This window comes from Rutilus rutilus, assembly GCF_951802725.1.
Source record: "Rutilus rutilus genome assembly, chromosome: 1".
Classification (NCBI taxonomy): domain Eukaryota; kingdom Metazoa; phylum Chordata; class Actinopteri; order Cypriniformes; family Leuciscidae; genus Rutilus; species Rutilus rutilus.
In genome coordinates this window covers 29,849,745-29,876,033 of record NC_140209.1, presented here as the reverse complement: position 1 = coordinate 29,876,033, position 26,289 = coordinate 29,849,745, and the positions used below count along the sequence as shown (strand labels likewise).

General features: G+C 39.4%; 2 protein-coding genes across 4 annotated transcripts; both read right to left on the bottom strand.

Annotated features, from left to right (window-relative positions):
- Positions 1-3,156: 3,156 nt before the first annotated feature.
- Positions 3,157-4,385, bottom strand: LOC311294455 (extracellular superoxide dismutase [Cu-Zn]-like). 2 transcript variants are annotated; one of them, XM_084415356.1, is made up of 2 exons: positions 4,174-4,385; positions 3,157-3,940 (listed from the first exon to the last, which is right to left on the bottom strand). In XM_084415356.1, exon 2 carries the CDS (start codon positions 3,923-3,925, stop codon positions 3,275-3,277), a length of 651 nt encoding a protein of 216 aa, XP_084271482.1. In that variant the 5' UTR covers positions 3,926-3,940; positions 4,174-4,385; the 3' UTR covers positions 3,157-3,274. The 2 variants fall into 2 exon arrangements, with proteins under 2 accessions (XP_084271482.1, XP_084271483.1); XM_084415357.1 differs by having other exon boundaries at positions 4,179-4,385.
- An 11,942-nt stretch (positions 4,386-16,327) lies between these two features.
- LOC311300719 (extracellular superoxide dismutase [Cu-Zn]-like) lies at positions 16,328-17,556 on the bottom strand. 2 transcript variants are annotated; one of them, XM_084425206.1, is made up of 2 exons: positions 17,345-17,556; positions 16,328-17,111 (listed from the first exon to the last, which is right to left on the bottom strand). In XM_084425206.1, the coding sequence occupies exon 2, from the start codon at positions 17,094-17,096 to the stop codon at positions 16,446-16,448; it is 651 nt and encodes a 216-aa protein (XP_084281332.1). In that variant the 5' UTR covers positions 17,097-17,111; positions 17,345-17,556; the 3' UTR covers positions 16,328-16,445. The 2 variants fall into 2 exon arrangements, with proteins under 2 accessions (XP_084281332.1, XP_084281333.1); XM_084425207.1 differs by having other exon boundaries at positions 17,350-17,556.
- Positions 17,557-26,289: the final 8,733 nt, after the last annotated feature.

The window sequence follows — 26,289 nt, the reverse complement described above, 5'->3', positions numbered from 1 at the left end:
TTCCACAAGGTCACTGTATACATCTCATGTTGCCCAGCAACGCTAGCGTGGCAGCGCCAAACACAAACACACCAGGCTTGTTCTAGATGGTTCGGCTTCTCGCAGACCGATCGGCTCATGACATCAAAGCACTGCGAAAGCAATCCAAAAGCACAAGGACTCGGATGCTCTCCAAACACTCCCGCAGCTCCGATCGGTCCGTGCCGCTCCGATGCATCTCGAACAAGCCTTCCATCAACAATGGAGGTCGTTGCGTTACTATTGATGCTCATGGCTTTGCGAACCTACATCGGCATCCAAACACGGCGAATCCAACGTGTTCGTGCAGCTCGCCGTAACTTGCATAGACGGAGATTACAATCAAGCTGCTATTAGCTCGATTAGCTGCTATTTGAAAAATGGCGGTCACAAGTTTCTGTTCGTCTTGTTGGTCACGGTAACCCCGCCCCCAGCCCCTGACGCAAGCGGTTCTTACTTCTAGACCAGCAATGTTTTGGTGCTACTTAAGAACCACTTTTCCTGGTCCAGAGCTGGTGCTTTGGGTGTCGAAAAACAAAGAACCGATTTGAAACTAGGCTCTAGCTCCGAACCAGCACCAGCACTGCCTTGGTGGAAAAGGGTTAACAAGTCAGTTTATTTGGCGAATTAAACTTGTGAGGGAACGCAGCGCTGTTTCACTTGGTCTACACTATCACACTAAACTGCATTTGAGTGTATTGAAAGTTATAATGTTATTCTATGCGTTTGTTTGTCTGTATGAGACTAGCAGTAAGCTAGATGAACATTAGAATAACATACTGATCATATTCTAACATTTCATCATGTTGAGCTATATGACATTGATTAGTTTTATGTACATTTGCTCAACTGTCTAATAAAGTACATGCAAGATGTCTCTGTCAAGTCGAAGTTTGTCACGGACGTGGAGCTCTCGGCATCTCGAAAACACCACGCCGATATTGATCCTCGTTTTAGTTCTCCTTTTGTCCCAAAGTCTGCTTGCCATGGTCCATAATGTTTGAACGAAACAACTCCATGAGCGTGTCGCTAGACGTAACGCAGTTGTCGCCATGGTTACTATGGCAGTACGAGCGGAAACCAGGGATAACGCGGATATTACGTCATTGACAGGCGACAAGTGAACATGGACGAGCCATTATCAGGGGTTCAAGCACGAAGTGCTGAAACCCTATTGTAATTGTTAGGGTTTTTATTATTATTATCCCGCCGTAAAACTGATCATGCAGCCCAAACCGTAAATGCTGGAGTCTTGAAACTTGGCCAAATGGTAGTCCTCAATTTGGGGAGAACCTATCAAAGTATGACCCCGATTGGCCAATAGGTGGCGCTACAGCAAGCAAAAGTATGAAATTGTTCATAACTCCTAGACGGTTTGTCCTAGACTCAAGCGTCTTATTCTGCCATCTTGATTTTTGTCCAAAACCTACTTCTGCGAACTAGTCCCAGGTTTTTTGCCCGACCGGAACCAAACCAGTGCAGAAAGATTCTCTGTAGACTGAATATCAATAATTATCGGAAAAAAGGTGAAATTTACATTCACGGTACATTCACGGTAAGGGGGGCCAAAACGTACGCTGTGGGCGGAGCCACTTTTACTAAAATGGCTATAACCCGAGAAGCAAATGAGATAGCTTCACCAAATTCGGTACACATATGTACGGGCTCAATATTTGGTCACAGTAAAAAAAAAAGATCGCGCCGACTGAACACTAGTAGGCGCTATAACATGAAAAAAAACTAAAAAGAGCTATGACCACCTGACCGTTAGTCCGATTGACTTGAAAATTGGTATGCAGCGTCTTGGTCGTATATGAGGACATTGGCGTATCTCAAAAAGCATGGCCGCCATCGGCCAATGAAGTTTGACTCGGTGGGCATGTTCAACTCATGGTCCTAGAGGTCTCTAAGAATTTTGAAAGAAATCGGCCACTAGTTGGCGCTAACGAGGTTTACGCCCTCTGTAATCACGTGGTGTTACACACATCCACACAATATGCATATCATTTGACAGATCTCCTCATCCTGAACAACTTTGCCTCAAGAACCACTGCTGTCAATCAAACCGTTCATTGAATATTCATGATTATGTCAAAAACCTACTTTTGCGAACTAGTCCTAGGTGTTTTCGCCCGATCGCAACCAAACCAGTCAAGGACAATTCTCTGGATCAATAATTATCAAAAAAAAGTTGAACTTTTGCATTTGGATGGCTATAACAGGGTCATTTAGAAAATGGGCGTGGCAAAATTCACTCGAAAGCCTATAAATCCTAAACGAAAACTCAGAACTTCACGAAAATTGGTGAGCATATGTGAAATAACATTGTAAACAAGCATGCACAATTTTATGGAGATCGGACCATAGGTGGCGCTATAACTGTTAAAAAGCTTTGAAAACCATATATTTCCCATGTTAAATTGGCTGGAAATGGTCTTTTCCATGTATGATGTCAGTGGTTAAATGGTTGCCAAATAAAACTTAGTCTTTTTATGCATTTGTGCTTAACAGCCTTAAACGCTTGAACCCCGATGAATGCTGCTTGCAGCTTTAATTTAAAATTGGAATTTCTCTGAAATTAAAAATCTTTGAGAACTTTTGGGATACTGGAAGTACACAACTGCAGGAAAGATATCACACTTTGCAAGTGATTTTTGGTTATTTTATTACAAAAATCTTACATATTGTAGCTTTAAACACCTTCCAAGAAAACCAACACATTTAAAATCTTTTTTTTTTCCCTGTTAACTGTAGTAACAAATTGTCAGAATAATATACCCATATGTTGACATTTAGCGAGAAACCTTATAATTTAGAAAATAAAATCTTATGTCAGAGGTTATGGCTACCTTCAACAATAAGGGTGTCCTCCCTTGAGATGTAGCCACACCCTCCAGTGTCATATTGCATCAACCAAAACCATTGTATCATTTAAAGAAATAGTGTAGCTTTAATTAAAGGCCATTGTCATGCTCTTAAAGTGTTGGACCCATTGAGCACAGTAAATCAAACTAAACGGCCCACTTTGCCTGCATTCACCCTACATTTATTTTTAAGAGTGCATTTACTATTGGAAGCTATGGCCAAAAAGCCTCTGAAAAGACCAAGAAAAAACACACAAAAAAAACCATAGGAATGTTCAGGTTATGAAATATACTTTAATGTAGGACACATACAAAGAATACACAAGGAAAAATCATGATTATCCTATTTGAATCTGCCCTTCCACCATATCCGACTCCCTCATCTTTGACTCTCAGTTCCTTTCTCTACATTTTTTCTTGGGGAGCGCTTGAGTCTTCTGCCACAGACTTGGAGTAGTAATACCAATCACACCGAGAGCAATTATCTCTCCAGCATTCCCACTAAGTTTACTCTCCTCATCTGAACCCATTCCCAGATCATCCTCCTTCTCATGAACCGCCACCGCACGTCCCAGAATGGAATAAGGCCCAAAGAGCTTGGCGTCTGGAAGCGTCAGGAACTGCCTTATAACTCCTTTCTCGGAAGCAAAGTTGCCCAGGTCTCCAGGATGAGGGTGGTCAACGCCGTTTGGATTATAATGAGGACCAACAGTGATGCAGCCTTGACTGAGGTCTCCATACTGATGGATGTGCATGGCACGCTCTTGAGGATCGATGGCAGGCAAACCACGGAGGTTGATTTTCACTTCTAAATCTCCATTGGGGAAGACCTGCTTGAAGAGGATTTGCCCAAAGATCTTTGGCTGGTTACGTGGCAAATTGGGGCTGGGAGTTACTTCACAAGTGGCATAGATTGTGTTGTCGAACTCCACGACTTCCGGCTGTGGAGCTTCAGGCAAACAAACTGGAGGTTTGGAGAACTCTCCTCCTTGTATATGCAGCACCAGCAATATCAGAGGGAATATTAGGATGATTTTCTCCATGTTGATCTTTAAAGCCTACAGTGAAGAGTGAATTCAGTGAAATCATGCCGTTTGGTTTAAGAATAATATTTTTGATAAAAGGTCAAAGCTTTGTTGCAGGGAGCTTTGAGAATGAAAGTTGCATTAGGTAATATAGCACAATACTTTTGCTTAAACTAACTTTTTTTAGTTGTACTAAATCAAGTCAGTTGATGGAGAAAATGGAATGGAGAAAAAAAAACAAGCCTAAAACAGCAAAGGTGCATTACCGTACAGCTGAAAAGTTGTCCTCAATCCGTGTGGAGCCTGAATATTGCAGTCACAAAAATACTACAACGCTTAATCCGTGTGCAGTCCTGACCTGGGGTTGAGAGAATGTTCCTTTTCAATCACACTTTCGGCTGCTCTTATAGGAACTCATGTTGAGCTACAAGTTAACCATGATAGTCTGTTAGTCACTAATTAAGTTCACCTGTGTTTCATTTAGCTCCCTTTGTTTGCCTGTTTATATATAGCACTCAGTTTATTCAGTTTTTTGTCTTGCATTGCACAATGTGTTCTCCAGCGTTTTGTGTTTATTAAAAGAAGTACTGCTATAGATTCCTCTTCTCTTCATTTGGTGGCTCATTTGTGACTCATTCATTCTTAGTGTACAATTCCACTTGACGTTCACGCTTGACACCACTTCTTATAGCAGATATTCATCAAACATAAGTGAATAGCTGACAGTTCTTCTTTTTCAAGAAACCATTTCTACAGACTCTGATGTACCAAGCCTGACAAGCCTATATTACACATGCAATTGGACTGTTATTTGCAGTTTTTTACGATTGCTATGACAGATTTTTCAATACTTTTAACAATTTTCCAAACACAGTTAGCACTACATCCGTCTGTGTAAGCTATCCTATTAACACATTTCTTGTTGCTTTAACACAAAATGCGTACAATTAACACAAATTTAAAATGCTTCTTTTACACACAAGCTCAAACAAGACCAAACCAATGGATTTTTACTGCCAAATTTACCAATGCTTTAACACTGTATGTCAGAACAGATAACACCATGTTCTAAACCTAACCTTACAGGCTAAAGTCAAGGTAAACAGCTGTTTACATTGTGAATTGAAACACAAATATATCCCCTGTATCTTATCCTATTGTTACTGAGAAACAGCTGATTGAATTATGCAAATATTATAAATCACAGCTGATTTCCATCTAGGAAACACACTCAGGTGTTGAGGTTCTTTCAATCGCATGACCATATGGTATACTGTAACCGTACATTCTATAAAGCACTCTGAGATGGGTCTTTTTTTATTGAATTTCTGCAGCAAAAGACCTAAACCCAACAAAACAAAAATGGAGAGAGGCTTCAAAAGAAACTGCAGTGCAAAACACAATCTATGATCAATACAATATACTGTCTGTTGTATAAGGGCATACCTGACACGTATACAATAATGCAGTTTCTGTAATTCCATCTGATGTTAGTGTTTTTATGACATTGTGCTATGATTGACTAAATCTTCCTGTTGGACGGCTATGTTACATATGTTAGTGTTTTGAAAAATGATTTGATTTTGAGACATGTTTGCAGTGTTTTGGTAGACATAGTGTATTATTGTATTTAGAAAATTAGTGTTGGAGTTTAGTTTACAATGTGTGATTTTGAGCATGAAATTAACTGTTTTGCCAATTGTGTGTTGTAGGTGTGTTGGTGCGTTAAGAGTTTAGGAAATTTGTTAAAAGTATTGAAAAAATTGTCATAGCGATTGTAAAAAACTGTACTTGTCTTTGAAGGCAGAAGTAAACATTTCTGAGGGAATGATTCTTCTATGGCATCGATGTTAAAATCCCCTTTTAGTAGATTGAATGCAGGTAAGGTGGGACACTTGTCATTTAGATACAGTACCTAGATGTTTATTTCTTTTTATTACTTTTGTTAACTTTAAGGTCCAACTTTAATATTTCATTTTGAATACAGTTGATATGTGTTATTTGCAAGGTATATACCAATAAACATTTTGAGATCATGCACTCCAGACAAATTTCTTTTCAGGTAATGTGACCCATCCCTAATTTATCAAAAATGATCCTGGATCTTAAAAACACATGATTTATTAACACATCACACAAACATATTCCACAGCATATTTAACAGACCCAAAAGCACATAGATAGGCTATGATGAGTAATACTCATCAGTTCACTCAATGCATGTGTAAAGTTCAAAACAACTAGAACATGTTATGTTGACATGAAGTTTTATGAAATTTGAATATCAGATATCTTAATGAACTCTACAACATATTACAAATGGAACTACAACACATGCAACAACAAATAGACTAACAAAAATTCAATAAGAGGAAACTTTTAAATGGTAACCATATTGTAAAACTTTTTTTCTGTCTGTTTTCTCTAAACACTGTAGATGAACTTAAATTGTGTCCATATTTTAAAGCGTTATATTCTGCATCTACATTTTAATAATAATAATAATAATAATAATTCGTTACATTTATATAGCGCTTTTCTGGGTACCAAAAGCACTTTACATGGAAGGGGGAATATCCTCAACCACCACCAATGTGCAGCATCCACCTGGATGATGCGACGGCAGCCATATTGGGCCAGAACGCCCACCACACACCAGCTTAATGGTGGAGAGGAGACAGTGATGAAGCCAATCAGTATATGGGGATGATTAGGAGGCCATTATGGACAGAGGCCAAGGGGCAAATTTGGCCAGGATGCCGGGGTTACACCCCTACTCTTTTTCGAAGGACATCCTGGGATTTTTAATGACCACAGAGAGTCAGGACCTCGGTTTAACGTCTCATTGGAAGGATGGTGCTCTTTGACAGTATAGTGTCCCGATCGCTACACTGGAGCGTTAGGTCCCACATAGACCACGGGTGAGCACCCCCTGCTGGCCTCACTAACACCCCTTCCAGCAGCAACCTGGTTTTCTCAGGAGGTCTCCCATCCAGGTACTGACCAGGCTTGCTAACCTCTTACAATAACAAAGGTGTAGGTTGATGACGCATAAGCGGAATTATGGAACTTGTCGTCATGCCGAAGGATCTAATAATGTTTATGGATGAGTGAATACATTGATGTTTTTAACATGACTGCGGTATGAAGCAGGTCGCGATTGCTAATGAGAGACAGATATCAGAGCCACATGCGAGTCCCGCGGCTATAAAGGAATAAGGACATTTCATTCTACCGATCTACCCGCGAGTGCTGAATTAATACTCACACATACCCCTTTTCCACCAGCATGAACCAGGTGCCAGTTCAGAGCCAGAGCTATTGCCAGTCCGGAGTTGGTTCGACTGACGAGCTCTCTAAGATCCGGTTTGCCTTTCCACAAGGTCACTGTATACATCTCATGTTGCCCAGCAACGCTAGCGTGGCAGCGCCAAACACAAACACACCAGGCTTGTTCTAGATGGTTCGGCTTCTCGCAGACCGATCGGCTCATGACATCAAAGCACTGCGAAAGCAATCCAAAAGCACAAGGACTCGGATGCTCTCCAAACACTCCCGCAGCTCCGATCGGTCCGTGCCGCTCCGATGCATCTCGAACAAGCCTTCCATCAACAATGGAGGTCGTTGCGTTACTATTGATGCTCATGGCTTTGCGAACCTACATCGGCATCCAAACACGGCGAATCCAACGTGTTCGTGCAGCTCGCCGTAACTTGCATAGACGGAGATTACAATCAAGCTGCTATTAGCTCGATTAGCTGCTATTTGAAAAATGGCGGTCACAAGTTTCTGTTCGTCTTGTTGGTCACGGTAACCCCGCCCCCAGCCCCTGACGCAAGCGGTTCTTACTTCTAGACCAGCAATGTTTTGGTGCTACTTAAGAACCACTTTTCCTGGTCCAGAGCTGGTGCTTTGGGTGTCGAAAAACAAAGAACCGATTTGAAACTAGGCTCTAGCTCCGAACCAGCACCAGCACTGCCTTGGTGGAAAAGGGTTAACAAGTCAGTTTATTTGGCGAATTAAACTTGTGAGGTAACGCAGCGCTGTTTCACTTGGTCTACACTATCACACTAAACTGCATTTGAGTGTATTGAAAGTTATAATGTTATTCTATGCGTTTGTTTGTCTGTATGAGACTAGCAGTAAGCTAGATGAACATTAGAATAACATACTGATCATATTCTAACATTTCATCATGTTGAGCTATATGACATTGATTAGTTTTATGTACATTTGCTCAACTGTCTAATAAAGTACATGCAAGACGTCTCTGTCAAGTCGAAGTTTGTCACGGACGTGGAGCTCTCGGCATCTCGAAAACACCACGCCGATATTGATCCTCGTTTTAGTTCTCCTTTTGTCCCAAAGTCTGCTTGCCATGGTCCATAATGTTTGAACGAAACAACTCCATGAGCGTGCCGCTAGACGTAACGCAGTTGTCGCCATGGTTACTATGGCAGTACGAGCGGAAACCAGGGATAACGCGGATATTACGTCATTGACAGGCGACAAGTGAACATGGACGAGCCATTATCAGGGGTTCAAGCACGAAGTGCTGAAACCCTATTGTAATTGTTAGGGTTTTTATTATTATTATCCCGCCGTAAAACTGATCATGCAGCCCAAACCGTAAATGCTGGAGTCTTGAAACTTGGCCAAATGGTAGTCCTCAATTTGGGGAGAACCTATCAAAGTATGACCCCGATTGGCCAATAGGTGGCGCTACAGCAAGCAAAAGTATGAAATTGTTCATAACTCCTAGACGGTTTGTCCTAGACTCAAGCGTCTTATTCTGCCATCTTGATTTTTGTCCAAAACCTACTTCTGCGAACTAGTCCCAGGTTTTTTGCCCGACCGGAACCAAACCAGTGCAGAAAGATTCTCTGTAGACTGAATATCAATAATTATCGGAAAAAAGGTGAAATTTACATTCACGGTCGCTAAGGGGGGCTAAAACGTACGCTGTGGGCGGAGCCACTTTTACTAAAATGGCTATAACCCGAGAAGCAAATGAGATAGCTTCACCAAATTCGGTACACATATGTACGGGCTCAATATTTGGTCACAGTAAAAAAAAAAAATCGCGCCGACTGAACACTAGTAGGCGCTATAACATGAAAAAAAACTAAAAAGGGCTATGACCACCTGACCGTTAGTCCGATTGACTTGAAAATTGGTATGCAGCTTGTGGACGTGATGCTCTTCATCTAAGTGGCACGGTTTCGCTGAGCTCCCGCGACCGTCGCGCTATTTTCATTTTATTCACATCGAACTGCGTGGCTGTTTCACTTAAACTCCGGGAATTTTATTCCTAACCATGTCGGGAACCGGTCCCGCCGCCTCCCAGCAAGAAACTAGACGGGGTCGCACGACAACGAAAGGCCAATCGGCCGCTAATCAAAGTAGTAAAGATGGCGGTTCCTCGGCCGAACAGTCCAGCCTAGCACAGGCTGTAACTGAAAATTTAAGTGCGTTTCTGGACGAGAAATTTGCTCGTTTTGAGTCGACGTTAGACTCAATTGCAACCCGTTTAGAGGACAACACGAAGCGCATCACGGAGGCGGAGAGTCGTGTTTCCCAGACTGAAGACAAAGTGGCGGAACTTCACAATAAGGTAGCGGCGCTGGAAAAAACAGTGCAGTCCCTTTCGGAGAGAGCAGAAGACGCCGAAAATCGCAGCCGGCGTGATAATATTCGCATCATAGGCTTGAAAGAAGGCGCGGAGGGTCGCAGACCTGTTGAATTTTTCCAGACTTGGCTGCCTAAGATGCTGGGAATTGAAACTAAAAATGCCGCTGTTAAAATTGACCGGGCGCATAGAACACTTGGCCCGCTCAAACCAAACCGCACACGTCCTGTGTTGATCAAGCTTCATAACTACTCGGACAAGACTAAAATACTGGCAGCTGCTAAGAAGAAGGATCATCTCGCATATGAAGGCAGTGACATTTATATTACACAGGATCTGTCAGTCAAGGTCAGGGAGGCGAGACGGGCATACAACGAAGTCTGCGGGCAGCTTATTCAAAGAGGAGTCCGTTTCGTGATGCGCTACCCTGCTAACCTCTGTTTCAACTTTAACGGATCAGACTACTCCTTCAGCTGTGCAGAGGATGCCCGGGCGTTTTTGAGCGGGTTGGACTAACATTATACTGCTTACACGAACAGATGGGAGGAGCGCAGTGTCCCTTTTTTACACATTAGGTAAATATGTGGACAGATAGGTACTTTAAAGACACGGTTCATTTAAAGACTTTATTGCTGATTCTTTACCTGTTCTGCGCTGAATTCGTTTTGAGTGACTTATGGTGCACTTAAAGACCTTTATTTTTATTTTTATTTTACTGGAATTCTTATTGTTCTATAACGAGCGATGTTATTATTTTTTTCCATTTGAGGTGTCTGGCCTAGGGCTCGTATTTTATTACCGCGTAGTTATTGTTATGCAAGATTTTGCGCGATGGAAGTGGGGGGGTTAGATAGAGTTATACTCCGTCTTTCGGTGTGATGTGGCTACTTTTTTTCACGTTCTCTACACATTTGCATTTAAGTTTGGCTGTGGGGGCGGGAGGTGTTTATCAAACTGCGTTTGTACTCGTTTCTGGTAAAGGAGTGGGGTGGTTATGGTTTGGTTTTGTGTGTTTTTTTGTTCTTTATTTTGACCATTCTCTGTGTTGTTCCAACAACCCAAGACCCTTTCACACTTGGATTTCTGTATTATTAAGACAACTTAAATATATTGGTATAATCTGATTATGAGTGATCTTAAATTTATTAGCCTTAATGTAAAAGGTATTAACCATGTTGTTAAAAGGCAAAAACTTCTTTCTTTTTTTCAGAAGGAGAAATGTCAGATTGCATTGTTGCAAGAAACCCACCTCTCTGATACAGAGCATATGAAGCTGCGTAGAAACTGGGTTGGCCAAGTTTTTTTTTCTTCGTATAAGTCCAATAGTAGGGGAGTTGCAATTCTTCTTCATAAAAATCTTTCCTTTACATTTGAAAAATCAGTTGCAGATAATGAAGGTCGCTATGTACTCCTTTCAGGTTTCTTATATGGGGAGCATGTTCTGATTGGCTGCATTTATGCTCCTACGGTATATGAGCCTAATTTTTTTTCTAAGTTATTAGCTGACATTTCTTCATTTTCATGCTCTCGCATACTCTTGGGAGGGGATTTTAACTGCGTTCTAGACCCATCCATAGATCAGTCCCCTTCAAGAGGTATCAGACAAAGGAAAAGTCTTAGGCTTTTGGAATTCTGCAAGGATCTGGAACTGTTTGATGTTTGGAGGGTATCTCATATGAGGGAGAAAGATTATACTTTCTACTCTCAGCCCCATCAAACGTTTTCACGTATCGATCTATTTTTAGTATCCCAGGAGTTATTGGATAGAACAGTGGATAGCTCTATTGGGATTAGGACTTTGTCTGACCACTCTCCCATTACAATAATAGTCTGTCCTCCCTACAGAGACCCATGTAGTAGACAGTGGCGACTTAACCCTTCATTACTGAGCTGTCCTAAATTTATGCATTTTCTCAAACAACAATGGAAAATCTTTATTGAAATCAACAAAGCTCCTGAGATCACTCCGTCAGTCTTATGGGAGTCAGCAAAAGCCTATTTGCGAGGTGTAATTATAGGTTACACCTCAGCCAAAAAGAAAGCAGCAATGAAAAACATAGTAGAACTTGAAAAGAAAATTAAGTCTTTGGAGAGAGATTTTAAATTGTTACCATCCAGAGGTGTGTCCCAACAACTTAACGCAGCCCGTTTGGCTTTAGATCAACTACTAACCAAGAAGGTTGAATCTTCTCTTTTTTTTGCCAGACACAGACTTTATGAGTCAGGGAATAAACCTGGCCGTCTTCTTGCACGGCTGGCTAGGGGGAGGATAGAGACTAATGTAATCTCATCCTTAAAGGATACCTCCGGGGCTCATAGGTTTGAAAATAAATACATTAATAAAATTATGAAAGAATATTATCAAAATCTTTACTCATCAGAATGCCATTCGACAGAGCAAAGGATGAACCTTTTTCTTGATAACATCAGATTACCCTCTCTTACAGTTGAAGAGCAAGCAGAACTCTGTAGGCCAATTACAGAGGAGGAGGTTCTTTTTTCCATAAACGCTCTAAGAGGAGGGAAGGCCCCTGGGCCAGATGGTTTTTGCCCAGAATTCTATAAAAAAATGGGAAAAGAAATAGTAGGATCACTTACTGAAATGTTTACTGATTCATTGAAAAATGGTCACCTTCCACCCACTTTAAATTTGGCAAATATTTCTTTAATTCTTAAAAAGAATAAATCACCTGATTCATGTAGCTCCTATAGACCTATTAGCTTAATTGGGGTTGATGCTAAGATACTCTCTAAACTGCTGGCCAGAAGACTTGAGGTGGTTCTTCCTAACCTTATAAACCCAGATCAGACGGGCTTTATACAGAAACGTTTTTCTATCACAAATATAAGGAGACTCTTGAATGTTATACAGTATACCAACCAGCAGAATTGTGAGGCGATCTCTGTATCTTTAGATGCAGAGAAAGCTTTTGACAGGGTTGAGTGGGGCTACCTGTTTGAGGCTTTGCAGAGATTTGGTATAGAGGGTGAATTTCTAAAATGGATTCAAACTATTTACCATTCCCCTATGTCTTGTGTTATTACTAATGGTCTACGGTCAGATTCTTTTCCGCTTGCTAGGGGCACCAGACAGGGCTGTCCGTTGAGCCCTCTTTTGTTTGCGCTGGCTCTAGAACCTTTAGCAGAGGCTATTAGACAGAATAGGGATATAAAGGGTATATCGATGAGGGGTGCTGAGCACAAAATTGCACTATATGCAGATGATATCTTGTTGTTTCTATCCTCACCTGAATTGTCGATACCAGCAACATTATCATTATTTGATGAATTTAGCGCAATCTCAGGGTACAAAATTAACTTTAACAAATCGGAAGCATTACCGCTAGGTAATTTTGATACTAAATCATTAATTAATTTCCCCTTTAAATGGTCAACATCTGGATTTGTTTATCTTGGGATTAATGTGTCAACTGATTTAAATAAATTATGGAAACTTAATTATGCTCCAATTATTCATACTGTAAAAAGAGACTTAAACCGTTGGCAAGCTCTCCCTCTTTCACTGCTTGGTAGGATAAGTTTAATCAAGATGAATATCCTCCCTCGACTATTGTACCCTCTTCAGATGTTACCCTTATGGTTAAGCAGGAAAGTCTCTGCTCAGCTGGAAAGTGCTTTTTCTAGATTTATATGGAATGGTAAAAAGCCTAGACAAAAGTTTAAATCTCTGCAGATGCCAGTGGAGTTGGGTGGATTAGCTATGCCAAACATTCTATATTATAATTGGGCTTGCCATGCTAGACTTATTTGGGAGTGGTTTAGGTCTTACTATGATCTGTGTCCTATTGTGGATTCCTGGGCCTGCACTCCGCTCTCTGTCTGGAGCCTGTTTGCCTGTCCCCATAAGTATGATGAGACTGTGAGAAAGAATCCAATACTCTATAGTTCTATTAAAGTTTGGCGACAGATCTCTAGGTTCTTTGGGAGAGGCAGAACTATATTCATGCTGAATCCAATATATTCGAATCAGGATTTTGCTCCCGGAATAGGTTCACCTCTCTTTAAAACATGGCACATGAAGGGGATTCGTGTGCTAGGAGACCTGTTTCAGGATGGCTCGCTAATGTCTTATCAACAAGTACAACAAAAGTTTGATCTCCCAAATCAACATCACTTTGGATATCTGCAAATTCGGCACTATGCTATTTCAAAGCAAAAACAGGTGCCAGATCCATTAGCACCTAGCAGTTTGGAGAGTTTCCTTATCAACACAACTAATGCTGCTCATTTTATTTCTAGATTTTATTCTTTTTTATATTCTAATGTCTCTGGACTTTTAAACACTGTGGCTCGAAAGTGGGAGGAAGATCTATGTAATGTTTATATAGACGATGACTGGCAGGAGGCTCTGAAAAGTGTTAGATCCACTTTTACTTGTAACCGGCTTAGAGAGACTCAGTATAAGATCTTGCATAGGTTGCATATAACGCCAGTTTTAATGAATAAAATTGATCCCTCTATGCCATCTCTTTGTATTAAGTGCCATACAGAACTAGGAACATACTTTCATTGTTTTTGGAGGTGCAAGTTCATTTCAAGATTCTGGAACTTTATTGCATACGAAATTAGCACTATTCTTAAGATAAAATTGAAACTGGATCCTGGTCTCTTTCTTTTGGGGCTCCCTTCTAAAAGGCAGGCAATGTCGTTGTCACTTAATGCAAAAGGTTATAGATTGCTAGATAAACTGCTACTTGTGGCAAGGAAATGCATCCTTATTAAATGGATAGAAAGTACTCCCCCCTCTGTCACACAGTGGTATAAGGAGATTTTTGCAGTTTTACCACACGAGAGGCTGGCAGCTGTACTTAGGGGTAATATACAGAGCTTTCAGAATGTATGGTCTCCTTTTATAGATCACTTGCCTCCAGATGTGAGAAAAATGGTTTTGTGTGTTAATTAGGGCTTTTGGGTTGTCAGATCCCTCCTCCTGGAGGTGGGCTCAATAATAAATAAAGAATGGTCTTGGTTCCTTTGTTTTAACAATTATTATTATTATTATTATTATTTTTTTTTTCTTTGTTGTTGTTGTTGTTGTTCTAAATGACATGTCTTCATTATAGGGTTATATTACTGAACATATCTAGGGTAATATATACAGGAAATATCTTTTGTTTGTGTGCTTTTACAGAAGTTGTGACTGTTTAATTTAGTGGCTAGTTAGTCACCAACATTTATACTTATAGATGGTATTATGTTTTTAATTTTTATTTTATCATCCTTTTACTCTCTAAATGTATATTTACTCATTTTGGATTTGCTTATTTATTTGATATTATTGTTTATTGTTTAAAAATTCATGTCACAATGGCCTAAAGAATTGTTGTTAACCTATTGTATTTCTGGAAAGCACATTGTACACTCATCCTGCTAATATTGAATAAACATGTCAAAAAAAAAAGAAAAAAAAAAAAAAAAAAAAAAGAAAATTGGTATGCAGCGTCTTGGTCGTATATGAGGACATTGGCGTATCTCAAAAAGCATGGCCGCCATCGGCCAATGAAGTTTGACTCGGTGGGCATGTTCAACTCATGGTCCTAGAGGTCTCTAAGAATTTTGAAAGAAATCGGCCACTAGTTGGCGCTAACGAGGTTTACGCCCTCTGTAATCACGTGGTGTTACACACATCCACACAATATGCATATCATTTGACAGATCTCCTCATCCTGAACAACTTTGCCTCAAGAACCACTGCTGTCAATCAAACCGTTCATTGAATATTCATGATTATGTCAAAAACCTACTTTTGCGAACTAGTCCTAGGTGTTTTCGCCCGATCGCAACCAAAGGACAATTCTCTGGATCAATAATTATCAAAAAAAAGTTGAACTTTTGCATTTGGATGGCTATAACAGGGTCATTTAGAAAATGGGCGTGGCAAAATTCACTCGAAAGCCTATAAATCCTAAACGAAAACTCAGAACTTCACGAAAATTGGTGAGCATATGTGAAATAACATTGTAAACAAGCATGCACAATTTTATGGAGATCGGACCATAGGTGGCGCTATAACTGTTAAAAAGCTTTGAAAACCATATATTTCCTATGTTAAATTGGCTGGAAATGGTCTTTTCCATGTATGATGTCAGTGGTTAAATGGTTGCCAAATAAAACTTAGTCTTTTTATGCATTTGTGCTTAACGGCCTTAAATGCTTGAACCCCGATGAATGCTGCTTGCAGCTTTAATTTAAAATTGGAATTTCTCTGAAATTAAAAATCTTTGAGAACTTTTGGGATACTGGAAGTACACAACTGCAGGAAAGATATCACACTTTGCAAGTGATTTTTGGTTATTTTATTACAAAAATCTTACATATTGTAGCTTTAAACACCTTCCAAGAAAACCAACACATTTAAAATCTTTTTTTTTCCCTGTTAACTGTAGTAACAAATTGTCAGAATAATATACCCATATGTTGACATTTAGCGAGAAACCTTATAATTTAGAAAATAAAATCTTATGTCAGAGGTTATGGCTACCTTCAACAATAAGGGTGTCCTCCCTTGAGATGTAGCCACACCCTCCAGTGTCATATTGCATCAACCAAAACCATTGTATCATTTAAAGAAATAGTGTATCTTTAATTAAAGGCCATCGTCATGCTCTTAAAGTGTTGGACCCATTGAGCACAGTAAATCAAACTAAACGGCCCACTTTGCCTGCATTCACCCTACATTTATTTTTAAGAGTGCATTTACTATTGGAAGCTATGGCCAAAAAGCCTCTGAAAAGACCAAGAAAAAACACACAAAAAAAACCATAGGAATGTTCAGGTTATGAAATATACTTTAATGTAGGACACATACAAAGAATACACAAGGAAAAATCATGATTATCCTATTTGAATCTGCCCTTCCACCATATCCGACTCCCTCATCTTTGACTCTCAGTTCCTTTCTCTACATTTTTTCTTGGGGAGCGCTTGAGTCTTCTGCCACAGACTTGGAGTAGTAATACCAATCACACCGAGAGCAATTATCTCTCCAGCATTCCCACTAAGTTTACTCTCCTCATCTGAACCCATTCCCAGATCATCCTCCTTCTCATGAACCGCCACCGCACGTCCCAGAATGGAATAAGGCCCAAAGAGCTTGGCGTCTGGAAGCGTCAGGAACTGCCTTATAACTCCTTTCTCGGAAGCAAAGTTGCCCAGGTCTCCAGGATGAGGGTGGTCAACGCCGTTTGGATTATAATGAGGACCAACAGTGATGCAGCCTTGACTGAGGTCTCCATACTGATGGATGTGCATGGCACGCTCTTGAGGATCGATGGCAGGCAAACCACGGAGGTTGATTTTCACTTCTAAATCTCCATTGGGGAAGACCTGCTTGAAGAGGATTTGCCCAAAGATCTTTGGCTGGTTACGTGGCAAATTGGGGCTGGGAGTTACTTCACAAGTGGCATAGATTGTGTTGTCGAACTCCACGACTTCCGGCTGTGGAGCTTCAGGCAAACAAACTGGAGGTTTGGAGAACTCTCCTCCTTGTATATGCAGCACCAGCAATATCAGAGGGAATATTAGGATGATTTTCTCCATGTTGATCTTTAAAGCCTACAGTGAAGAGTGAATTCAGTGAAATCATGCCGTTTGGTTTAAGAATAATATTTTTGATAAAAGGTCAAAGCTTTGTTGCAGGGAGCTTTGAGAATGAAAGTTGCATTAGGTAATATAGCACAATACTTTTGCTTAAACTAACTTTTTTTAGTTGTACTAAATCAAGTCAGTTGATGGAGAAAATGGAATGGAAAAAAAAAAACAAGCCTAAAACAGCAAAGGTGCATTACCGTACAGCTGAAAAGTTGTCCTCAATCCGTGTGGAGCCTGAATATTGCAGTCACAAAAATACTACAACGCTTAATCCGTGTGCAGTCCTGACCTGGGGTTGAGAGAATGTTCCTTTTCAATCACACTTTCGGCTGCTCTTATAGGAACTCATGTTGAGCTACAAGTTAACCATGATAGTCTGTTAGTCACTAATTAAGTTCACCTGTGTTTCATTTAGCTCCCTTTGTTTGCCTGTTTATATATAGCACTCAGTTTATTCAGTTCTTTGTCTTGCATTGCACAATGTGTTCTCCAGTGTTTTGTGTTTATTAAAAGAAGTACTGCTATAGATTCCTCTTCTCTTCATTTGGTGGCTCATTTGTGACTCATTCATTCTTAGTGTACAATTCCACTTGACGTTCACGCTTGACACCACTTCTTATAGCAGATATTCATCAAACATAAGTGAATAGCTGACAGTTCTTCTTTTTCAAGAAACCATTTCTACAGACTCTGATGTACCAAGCCTGACAAGCCTATATTACACATGCAATTGGACTGTTATTTGCAGTTTTTTACGATTGCTATGACAGATTTTTCAATACTTTTAACAATTTTCCAAACACAGTTAGCACTACATCCGTCTGTGTAAGCTATCCTATTAACACATTTCTTGTTGCTTTAACACAAAATGCGTACAATTAACACAAATTTAAAATGCTTCTTTTACACACAAGCTCAAACAAGACCAAACCAATGGATTTTTACTGCCAAATTTACCAATGCTTTAACACTGTATGTCAGAACAGATAACACCATGTTCTAAACCTAACCTTACAGGCTAAAGTCAAGGTAAACAGCTGTTTATATTGTGAATTGAAACACAAATATATCCCCTGTATTTTATCCTATTGTTACTGAGAAACAGCTGATTGAATTATGCAAATATTATAAATCACAGCTGATTTCCATCTAGGAAACACACTCAGGTGTTGAGGTTCTTTCAATCGCATGACCATATGGTATACTGTAACCGTACATTCTATAAAGCACTCTGAGATGGGTCTTTTTTTATTGAATTTCTGCAGCAAAAGACCTAAACCCAACAAAACAAAAATGGAGAGAGGCTTCAAAAGAAACTGCAGTGCAAAACACAATCTATGATCAATACAATATACTGTCTGTTGTATAAGGGCATACCTGACACGTATACAATAATGCAGTTTCTGTAATTCCATCTGATGTTAGTGTTTTTATGACATTGTGCTATGATTGACATAAGACATGTTTAATGTTTAAGACATCAACCACTGGTCGATGACCATAATGTTTGTATAACCTGTAGGTAACAACTGGAAAAATGCACATCTAGGTCATAAAAACCGTAATATTTTCTTCTCAGCCATGTCAAATTATCCGTGAGCGAAATCTCCTCCCATCCGTTGTCTGATTGGCCTTTTGCAAGGATTCCTGGGTAGTTAAAGTGTGTGGAGCCTGCATCTATGCGGGCTTCGTGGAAGACCGCTTCAAGGGTACAAAGGGGGCGCTGCTGAGCACACTTCAGAGCGTTAAAATGCTGAATGGGACGGCCTACGGACTCGTAGACTCAGCGAGCACTCGTAGACTCAGCGAGCACGCACAATTTAAGTCCACAAGACCGAAAGTCCACATGAAGTGCGTCATTTGGGACAGGGCTGAATATGGAGAGTGCGGATGAGAGGGGGAATCCAAAGAGGAAGAGGAAGAGGGAGAGGGAGTTTGATCAAATTGAAAGCATCCATAGAAGGGTGTATTCGTCACTCCAAAAGATTCTTCCCACGTTGCCTTGCAAATGAAAATATAGCCTGTGATGTTGACGAGGCCCTGTGGCCAGATCCAGCAAGGCGGAGAGATGTTTAGTTTTTTTTAGTTTTTTTGGTACTGAACTGGATATGTAATTTATGTTATAGTATTACTGCTTACCAGAGGTGGGACAAAGTCATTGTTATGCAAGTCACAAGTAAGTCTCAAGTCTTTGCTCTCGAGTCCCGAGTCAAGTCGAGTCAAAGATGAGGCAAGTCCCGAGTCGAGTCAAAAGTCAAAGCCAACAAGTCTCAAGTCGAGTCCAAAGTCCTACCATTTTAGTTTCGAGTCATTTCAAGTCCTCTTACCACAGAAATAAAATTTATACAAATCATGTACGTCTGTAAGATTTGTATTTATTTAAACCTCTTTTTATACTTTGATTTATAATCAAATACAGTAAAAAACTGAATTTAATTTTCACAAAAAATGCTTGTATTTCAACAGCATATTGCACTAGAACATTAACAATGCACAGCATGCAGCTTCAGTCCTGTATTGTATTAACCTCATATTGCAAAACAGTTTAACTTTCAAATAGACATGGGTCGTTTTAGCCTAAACCTTTTTAAACATGTCATCAATAAAATCCTCACTCCTCAAAATTATCACTTCTGAAAAACTGGACCAACCTGATAATATAATTGGAATGCGGTGCAAGACCAGCACGCGCAATAGTGCTTTCACATATGCTGCGTTTGCAGTGCGTGATCCGCGGCTGTACCACAAATACATACTCACTATTTGTATTTCAAATCCAGAAGTTATTAGCATCTTTTATTTAAAAAAAAAATTTTGTCAGCATTGCGATTCTCTTTGTACACACGTATACACTCTTTAATAGACGTATTCACGTTTAAATACAATTTAAACAACGTATTATTTAATGCATTACTCTTATATAATTATATATTAAGTTGCTCAAACAAGTGGTAAAATATTTAACCATGTACTAATATTAAAATCGCATAGCCTACATTTTAAATTAAAACTTAAAATTGACAAAAACAGCAGACTCATACTCTTTCTTTTGCATAATTTAAATCTTTATACAATAAATCTCGCATGTCACAAAGAACTTGTTTTTCCACCTCCACGAATGAGACGAGTGTTATGTTGCCTTGTTGAAATAATTGTATTTTCCCTTGATTTAGGCTACCCCGGTCTTACGTCTCAGCATTGCGATTCTCTTTGTACACATATACACTCTTTAATAGACGTATGCACGTTTAAACACAATTTAAACAACGTAGGCCTATTATTCAATGCATTACTTCTACTTATATGAATTAATATAAGTAGAAGTAATGCATTGAAGAATAGGCCTAGTTAGTTCCTAAAGCAAGTGGTCAAATATTTAACCATGTAGGCTACTTATATAAAAAAAACAGCCGACTCTCATGCCTTTTATTTTATATTTAAATTAATACAATAAATCTTGCATGTCACAAGGAACATGTTTTTCCACCTCCACGAATGAGACGAGATTTGTTCATTATGTCGCCTTGTTGAGGTAAATTGTAGTTTTCCTTGCTTTACCCTGGTCTTAAAGTGAAAATAGTATTTAATTAAATACATTTATGGTGAGATTACTACATTTTATTTAATTAATCGCATTTATGGTGAAATTACTACATTTGTAGGTCAATCTGTGTTCATTTTGACCACGAAACATGCGCTGTCACTTTAATTCAGCGCGTGCAGCACATGTGCAGCACAGCAGAAATAGACTCGGTGCGGAAACGATCGCTGCACTGCTGTATACGCTCCGCACCTGGAACGGATCGACGGACTGCAACCGCGTGCAGTGTGAAAGCTCTAACCTGTTAACATGGGTACGGAAAAAAATTACGCACCCGCTGGCGCATACGCACTGCAAACGGAGTATGTGTGAATGTGAAACGGGCGTTAGATGCTGTCGAATCAAAACAACGTGGGACTACAGTGATTGGATGTCGTGCAGGCAGCGCGCGCGCTCGCTGCATGCATACAGGTGGTGCACATTTTTTTCACAGATGCAGATAAACTGAGAGTGGCGCGGCCATGTGGACATTTTTCCCCCAGTTTTCATGGGAAGTAGCAAGTCTTCTCGAGTCAAAAGGCGCAAGTCCAAGTGAAGTCACGAGTCATTGATGTTAAAGTCCAAGTCGAGTTGCAAGTCTTTGTACATTTTGTCGAGTCGAGTCTGAAGTCATCAAATTCATGACTCGAGTCCAAGTCACATGACTCGAGTCCACACCTCTGCTGCTTACAGTACAATGGTACGTTCAGTAATACTGTATGAAAGCTGGAAAATGTTTTGTTATGAATGCTTTGTTGAAATGTTCAGTATTGACTGATTTGAGTACATGAAAATAAATAAATATTTTCGTTATTCTGCACAATTGGTGTCATGTGGTGTTGGTGAATTTATTTTTACACTTTCTCTGCGTAAATGCTAAATGTGTTTTAGGTTGAGCACAGGATTGTTTAACTGATTCAAACAGAATCAGACCATATGATGGTTGTGTTTGTTATGACAACAAAATAAGGTTTTTATGAGACTTTGTTAAAGTGTTCCATTTTGCAAATGATCTGAGGTGTTGTGCTACTTTGGTGTAGTGTTGTGCTAATTGTGTGAAGGGGTTTGAAAAACCAGGCCCTGTTTTCAAAATTGTGATTAAGCAATTGAAAAAAAAAACTGTAATACACAGCTCTGTGGAATACTTGATTCTGATTGGTCAATTGCGCCATCCAGCGGTGTGTTATTCCCAGTTATTACATGGCTTGGTTGAATTCCAATGTAGAATGCGGTCTGTTATTTCTTGATAACAGACCGCTGCAAAGTATAACACACCGTTTCCATGAAAAACAGAGCGTTGCTATGGACGCAGGATTCTAACCGTAGAGACGGAACGGACTATTTTCTTTAGCGGAAGCAATACAATCGTTTTTAAATCAATAAACTCCTTTTTAAATCAATATTTTGTGTCAAATTATTGATTTATTTGGTGGGTAGCCATGTAACAAGCGGGACAATGTAGAGCGAGGCGGTTGTTATAGCGAATACAACCCCTTCAGTACAACCCCAAGTCCCGATCAGCCTGTTGGGGTTGTATTCGCTAAAACAACCGCCTCATTATCCCTTACATAACAACCTCTGAAAACAGGTAACACAGGTTCATCCGGGTTACTGAAGTCAGCAGCGCTAAACGCTTGCTAGTAACGTTTTATCTTTGTGGAAGTTTTGCATTTGGTGAGCTAATAAAATATTAAACTTAGTCAAATCAATATTTTATGTACAGTTATGTACAGTTTTTCTGAATTGCTAAAACACATTTCTCTGAACCATCACTCACTTTCTCAAAACCTTAAAAACAAAACCAAATCTTCAAACTACATTCAGAGAACCTCTGCCTCGTCAGGCAAAATCAAACAATTGCCTCAACGCTATTTTATCTGTGTAAACTGCTTACACACATTTTCAAAACTTTGCCTCTTTTTTTCAAAACTTTACACAGAAATCCAAGAATTGCACACAAAAAAAGCAAAATGCCTCACATCTCTTGCAAAATGAAGCACTGCATTCAAAATATCACAAACACATCTCAAAAGCAAACATTTGTCTTACGTTGCAAACACCATAATATTATATTTAGGATATATCATAAAAACACAGTTTTGCAAAACCTAAAGTTCTTCTTTCATGAGCTTCTATGTACATTTCTGTACAAGATTGAAAGTAATTGGCGGTAAACACGAAAGCAAGATTGAAACCAAACTATTTATTTTTTTACTGTAAGCATTTGTGGTTGTGAATACAGTATTACACAGTCCGAAAAACCTATAACTTGACCTTTGGCCTATTTATAGGCATATTCTAAAGCCATGATTGGTTGGTGTAACAGTTTTGGTGTAAATGAATTGCTAAAACACATTTCTTGAAACCATCACTCAACTTTGTCAAAACCTTAAAGACAAAACCAAATTTTCAAACCACATTCAGAGAACCTCTGACACTTTTGGCAAAATCAAATTGCCTCAAAACCATTTCATCTGTGCTCAAAATCAAACAATGCTTTCAGATCATACACACAGCGAGTCAATATTATAAACACTACAGATCATTCATTAGACACTGCATAAAAAAAAACCGGAGAACACATAATACAAAGCATGCAGTTACAGAAAAAAGAGATATTGTAATGAAGTTAACAAATTTTGAAATTACGTAAGAAAGTATGGACAGCTTACACAGTAGTATGGTGAACAAATTGTATGCACTGTATAGTATTGTTCTGAATATTGTAGTATTGAATGTCTGTATATTCAGCACTTGCATACTGTGAAAATACAGTGACTCAACAGCAAAAGCCAAAAAGGTTACAGTAAAAAAACTCTAAATGAAAAGCATGTTACAGTCACTCAGAAGAGTTGTGCAACTGCTAGATCAAGGTCAGTGAGAGAGCCTCAGCATCATGTCTTCATGTTGGGTCCGGCCGGAGGACTTTACCCACATCACAGACAATGTTGTCTCTGCAGGCAAAGGGAAAAACCCTAAAGCCAGATCCAGCCATGACAACATTCACACCTTGCTCTTTTTCGTCCTCTTCCTCTTCCTCCTTGTTCACCACCACCATACATACACTTCCTCCTCTCCCTCTTATATTGTTTCCATCCATCCATTGTTGGTATTACAGTTTTTTTCCAATTGCTAACACAGTTTTGCAAACTAGGCTGGTTTTATCAAAATACTTAACACAATTCACAAAACCACACACCCAAACTGCAAAATAGCTAATATATCCTGCAAAATGAAGCACTGCAACCAAAACTACATATAGCATTATCAAAATCAAACTTTTGCACGAAATGGCACACACTTCATTCATATTACCAGATTTTTGTCTAACCAACTACACACTGTTCGGCATAATGAAAAGCACTCTCATCTCTTGTATGTTATAATATTAAAATAGTTCAAATTGTAGAAAATTCTTCAGATTGTTCACATGCACAGAAATATTTGCAGATACACAGACATGCTCCAAACATTTTCACCAAACAAGTCAGTGCAACATATGCACAGCAGATATATTTACATTGGACTGAACAAAAATATGCTCACAAAAAAACAGTAAATTGAAAAAGTTTGAAGTGTTACAGTAAGAATTAACCATTGAGGTGTTTGGCCAGGTGGCACATGTATTGTCCAATCAGCTCATGGAGTGTCATTTTGAATGGCAGTGTTTTGAAATGGCAAATTTGACTTTATGTCAGATTGTTGTGTCTTATGCAGAGAACCGTGTTCAGTGCATTTATATAGTGCCATTTTGAAGTGCAAAATGTGTGTATAGCAGAAAATGTGTTTAGACTTTTGGAGACTTGAGAAGAGCTTTTGCTCTCTATTTGTCAGTTTAAATAATTGTGCTGTGCATGTCATTTTAGTGTGTTAGCAATTGGAAAAAACTGTAACATTCAGTGCAACATTTTGAGTCAATTTTGGCACTCTGAACTGACTTGTATTTTGTACAGTTGATTTGGTCTCATCATTAGAAAAAAGTGTGAAAGATTTTGAGTCGTTGTGTGTAAAAGATGACAACTGTGTTGTAGTTGTGTTTAACTTTTGCCTGCCTGTGTTTAGCGTTTTGTAACATAAGTGCATCACAGTGCAAAATGTGTGTTAGTGAGTGAGAATGTGTTTAGAGTTTTGCAAGAAGACTGCACAAGATTTTGCAAACAGTGTTTTAACTACCTGAACTTGTTTAATGTTTTACAGAAAGTGTGATTTATTCGACAAATTGGTTCAGGCTATTGAGAATTTGGTTCAGAGAATGGGGTTTAGTGTTTTAGCAATTCAGAAAACCTGTAAGTAAAGCAATGTGTGTTTGCACATGTGAGGAGTTAGTGTGAGGCACTGATGAATTAGTGTGGCATTTTGATAGGTTGTGTTTGAAAAGGGAGCTCAAGACACTTCCTGATAGATTTTTGTGTGTTACATAGAGAATTGTGTGTTGTGGTTTGCAAAAAGTGTTTTATAAAATTGAAAACTGAGTCGAAGGCCAAGAATTGGTGTATGGTTTTGCAGATTTGGTGTGTGGTTATGATGTTTGAGTGTCAGGTTTCAGAAATTGTGTGACAAGTAAGAATTTTGTGTGTAAGCAGAAAAAAACTGTAAACTGATGCTGGTTAAGACCCATCCACACACAGCATAGATTTAGCATCTTTTAAGCCACTTCATCAACATTTCTCATCATATGGGTGGGGGAACGGATTCCGACAGCAGGATTGTTTGCCATCGGATTCTGCTCCCCCCATGTTTCTTACAAAATGAGGCTCTAATGTTTACAAAACACAAGTCAGCTACTTGGCCCCTATAGCCTCGTGGGCAGCTTGCTGACTTATAGTGCAGTTGTGCTTTGGGTGACCTGAGTTCAAATCCCAACTTGTGTACATTTTCCTGATCCCGTCTTCCTCTCTCTCCCTCTTCGCTTCCTTTCTACATTCTGTCCTATTATGATAAAAGGCAAAAATGCCAAATAATAAATCTTTAAACTGATGCTTATTAAGTTAAGTAACATGGTCGATCATTAGATTATTTCACCGGATGTTTATTGCAACTTACCTGAGTATCGGCACATCAGGATTATAGTGCAGACATTTGAATGTAGCTCTATTGCCCTCTTTAGTACTGGTTTGTTACCACCAGAACAACGCAGCTTTTGCATTTTTATGATGTTTTATTAACAAAGTTCGGGAGGAGCACGTTCAAATAATCAAGCAATCAATCAACTCCTCAAACAATTACCATGTCTACCCTATCAGCTTGAGAGGAAGCATATATATATTCACTCTGTCAACTCACCTAACTTCCTTGACAGTTTTCAGCATCCCTCCACCACCCCGACTCCTCACTCTTGGCTTGTTCTTTCACAGCCAGGAATACGGGGGGAGTACTCTGGGTTCGGGCCAAATACCGAGCCCGGAGCCCTCTCCTCGGACAGCACGCCAAATACGCATTTATTCTATCTGACTTATTTGTAAGTGTGAACTCGTGAAAAAATGTGTTTCTGCTGTATTAACCCCGCGATAACTAAACACTAGTCATGTTAATTGAATTGCAGTTAGACACTGAAACATTTTA

Excerpts from the sequence above, each read along its gene's own strand:
- LOC311300719 (XM_084425206.1), bottom strand. The coding sequence starts at position 17,096 with ATGGAGAAAATCATCCTAATATTCCCTCTGATATTGCTGGTGCTGCAT.
- LOC311294455 (XM_084415356.1), bottom strand. The coding sequence starts at position 3,925 with ATGGAGAAAATCATCCTAATATTCCCTCTGATATTGCTGGTGCTGCAT.